The sequence below is a fragment of the Barbus barbus genome, assembly GCF_936440315.1.
Source record: "Barbus barbus genome assembly, chromosome: 19".
Lineage (NCBI taxonomy): Eukaryota > Metazoa > Chordata > Actinopteri > Cypriniformes > Cyprinidae > Barbus > Barbus barbus.
Window position 1 is genome coordinate 23,626,304 of NC_136747.1, and position 3,954 is coordinate 23,630,257.

General features: G+C 35.7%; 1 protein-coding gene across 1 annotated transcript; it reads right to left on the minus strand.

The window, feature by feature from the left end:
• Positions 1 to 739: 739 nt before the first annotated feature.
• LOC306885005 (endothelin-3-like) lies at positions 740 to 3,391 on the minus strand. Its single transcript, XM_079441311.1, has 5 exons — positions 3,195 to 3,391; positions 2,633 to 2,783; positions 2,385 to 2,522; positions 1,983 to 2,087; positions 740 to 1,642 (listed from the first exon to the last, which is right to left on the minus strand). The coding sequence occupies exons 1-5, from the start codon at positions 3,253 to 3,255 to the stop codon at positions 1,504 to 1,506; spliced, it is 594 nt and encodes a 197-aa protein (XP_079297437.1). The 5' UTR covers positions 3,256 to 3,391; the 3' UTR covers positions 740 to 1,503.
• Between the last annotated feature and the right edge of the window lie 563 nt (positions 3,392 to 3,954).

The window sequence follows — 3,954 nt, forward strand, 5'->3', positions numbered from 1 at the left end:
AAGATGACACTCATTGTTTTGGTTTATAACTGTATCATGGATAAAGACTAGTGCAATTTGCTTCACCTTTCATCTCTCATGTGCTCATTTTAGCACACACATAAACCACCTGACCTGTGTTCATTGAAAGCTTTCTTTCTGTACCTGGTTAAACTCTATTGTAGGTGGTAAGGCTTTCAGTGAAGTACGTCTTTCTAGAGTTTTAAGACCATATTAAAACGAATACTCTGTTCTTCACCTGACTAATCCCTGTAATGTCTTTGAATATTACTGATTTTTTTGTGTTCTACTCATGCATGATTGTTTATGTGCTTGAAAAGGCTTGTTTGTGCTTTATGAAGCATTCTTGGGCTCTTCAAAAAAAAAAAAAAAAAAAATTATAAAAAATTATAATATATATATATATATATATATATATATATATATAAATTATATTAAAAAATTATATATATATATATATATATATTAATATATTAATATATATATATATATATATATATATATATATATAAAAATATAAATATATATAATAAAAATATATTTAAAATTAAATATTTTATATTTTTAAAAAGTATTATTACTATTTTTTTAATATTTTAATATATTGATATATTATTGAAAGTGTTTAATGTTAGTCTTTTATAATTCTGTTCTATTAAATGTTAATGTTGGAACAAAAGAAATCATACATTTCAGTGGGATGTAAAACAATAAACTGAAAAATTCACAAACCACTTCAGTTGCTTAAATAATGCAAACTATTTATTATTACCTAACAATGTTTACCACATTAATGGCAATTAAATGTGATCATTTCATAGAAATAACATTGAGAAAAATCTTATTAGCCAATATGGCTAAAGATAAATATTTAACATAAATGTGAAAAATTCCATTGATGCATTTGCAGAGCTTCATTGTTTTACAGTTAATAAAGTGAATGAGTCCAGTAACAAGATCCATGAAAGATTCTTTGGCTTGTAGTGGCTGGATGTTCAGTGTCCTCTGATGGCCGTCACACATCGCTTAAGGTTCCTGGAATCCCTGATTCCAGTTTAATTTAGTTACAGCATATTCCTCCTGTGCAACAATTATCTTCAATGCATAGTCTTTATATGCAATCAGTTTAATTTAAAGGTCCCACTTGGCTTGTCCGACTAGTTATCCCATGCACCAAAGGTCTAGTTCAGAAACGTTTAGGGTTAAAAGAGGTTAGTCTTTATAATTTGAGGTTTGATTTGTTTTAGTCAACATCTTCCTTGGTTTTTCACCCCGTTGAGCTCCACAACTCCACACTGATGCCGACTCGCCCCTAGGGCGGAGACCACATGATAAACACCACAATCCAAGATGCTTGCATCTGCAGGTATTCCAACACACCTGATGACACCCAATGGCATGAATACACAAGACGTGTGTGATGAATGAGCAGAGAGGAGCCTTTTATTCAGGTAAATCCTGTGGTGGATCAGCAAAGGGCAAAAGCTGAGCTTGATCTGATCTCTACGAGGTAGCGTTTTTGGACGTCCACGCTCGTGCCCTGTGGTGCCGCCTCACTCGCCATTTCTCCAGGAGAAGATGGATCCTCTTGATGGCCCTCACCCTGGAGAGGATGTCACCAATCTGTTTTGTGTTTTTCACTCTATAGAAAAACAAAGCAATGAGGTTAATATCACAGCAAACACAGGTAGAACCCTTGACCTGATTTACCTGGCAAGTACTAGTTGTAGTTGTGTGTATACATGAAAAAACAACTCTAGAGCCCCCAAATCTGCATCGACAGTAAAATCCACTTTATACTACAGTCTTACTTTCAAAGTTAACATGTTTATATCTGTTGTTATGAACATTAATGACAGGTAATTTGTAACAGCCACAAGAGACATCAATCTTACAGAGGCTTGTAATTAAAGCACCCAATTATTTCTTAAATGTATGCGAATGTGCTGCTATATTTTTTTAGTGTATGCGGTTTGTCTTACCGTTTAATCTTTGTCTGTTTGTCTGCCAGCTTGTGTTTGCATTGCTTCTCAGCACAATCTTGGCCCTGGGCGGCATGGATTGCCTTGTCTGATGCTGCTTTATGCCTAAAAAAGAAAGTTCATATGAGACATGAGCAGTCAATTCCTGAACAAGTTTGATAAAAGTCTACAAATAGAACTAAAACCTGTTTCTGCAAGTTCGTCAATTCATGCAATGACAGCTATTATGCCTTAGATCATTACTGAGGTTCCCACACAGCCCGTGCTCAGGAAAACAAGTGTGTCCCAAATATTTTCTTAACCAGTAAGTCTTTTGACCTTGAAATTGGTTTTGAGATTAAAACTATCTGGCTTTGAACTATGATGACACTCATGTTGTTAGCATTCAGTGTGTGTACTTACGCATTGTTCGGCTGACAGAATGAAGAGCATGTGTTGTCTTGGCTATCTGCACATTTGCAGCGTGACTTGGGCACAACAGGTTCTCTTACTGAGCGCTTCTTACGTGGAGCGTTTCCAAGTCCATATGACACTGTTCGCCTGGGGGAAAGAAAAAAATAATTAGAAAACAATTTTAGTCATGCCATCCTTCGATAATGATTTACAGATTTATTTAGTTTCTTTTTAAGTCATGAAATATAATGACTTACTCTGGTGTGTTGACCCATATTATGTCCAGGTGGCAAAAGTAGACACACTCTTTATCCATAAAACTTGCACAGGAACACCTCTTAGTCCTGGAGTGTCGCACAGAGATTGATGTGCCTTGTGCTGTGCCATAACCCAAAGATGCTGGAGAAGCTAAAATCATAAAATTATGTTGAATTCATAAGGTTTTGCAATATAAAGTATTCTACCTACAAACACGCACTATGATTTTTACACTCTGAAGTTGCAAAACTGTGTTTGATGGACCGGAAAAGCTGAATTTGTCACGCTCAATTAAAAATGTCAGTGACGATCATAATATAGTCTACAAGAATAATAAAACTTTATCTTGCATGTGTTTATAAGTTGCTTAAGCAAGGCCATAAAGCACTACTCTTATACTTAATCACACCTGCACTTTTAGGTTTGTATTTCGACACATTACAGATGTTTAATACTTAATGTTAAACTTAAAAAAAAACTTTTAACAGCAATTAAGAAAACTATTTAAAAAGCACTCAAATAATCTTTAACACAAATATCGGATGTAAAGTAAGTACATACCCAAGTCAAAAATTCCAGATGACAGCATGGACAACACTGGGAAAACAATCCTCAAATCCATTTTATTTAATCTTATGCAAGTCCCTGATTCCGCACAAACTGTAATAATCCAACAAATTTGCAAACTGCTAAAAAGGGTCTGTTTTGCACTATTAAACTGCAGTCTTCTGAATGCACTCCTGCATCTTTCAATAATCCAGAGCACACACTCCTGTACAGGAGCGCTTATATACGCGCGTTCTCCGCCTCCCGCCCGCTCGCTCACGCGAACACAATGCTGTTTGTTAATAGTCACCGACAAGCAACGTGTGGAGCGAGATAAGAACTTTGTATTCCTGAGATTCCAGCGGGATGGAGACGCCGGGCGGCCGATTGGTGCCAAGTTTTTTTTAATGGTAAGTAAGGTGTCTTAACGGAGTACAGATTTTATACAGGGCAGTAGAGGGCGCGCGAATACAGACCGCTCAGACCGGAGACAACAAACGAGGTTTCTCTTCAATAATACTGTGGGTAATAAATGTAGGCTAGTGTTAATTGTATTCCACAACTTCTGTCTATTACAGTGTTGGGGAGTAACTAGTTACATGTAACCAATGTTTCAGGAGTTTAGGATACAGACACGTTTATTCGATAGATGTTTTAGTCCCGATTTAGTATTATGTAGGCCTATATGCTTTATTTTCCTGTTTCCTGTCATAGCTATGCAAAGATTTGACTTCAAAAACAGTAGCTATTAAACTATTCCTTCTGATTTTAAATC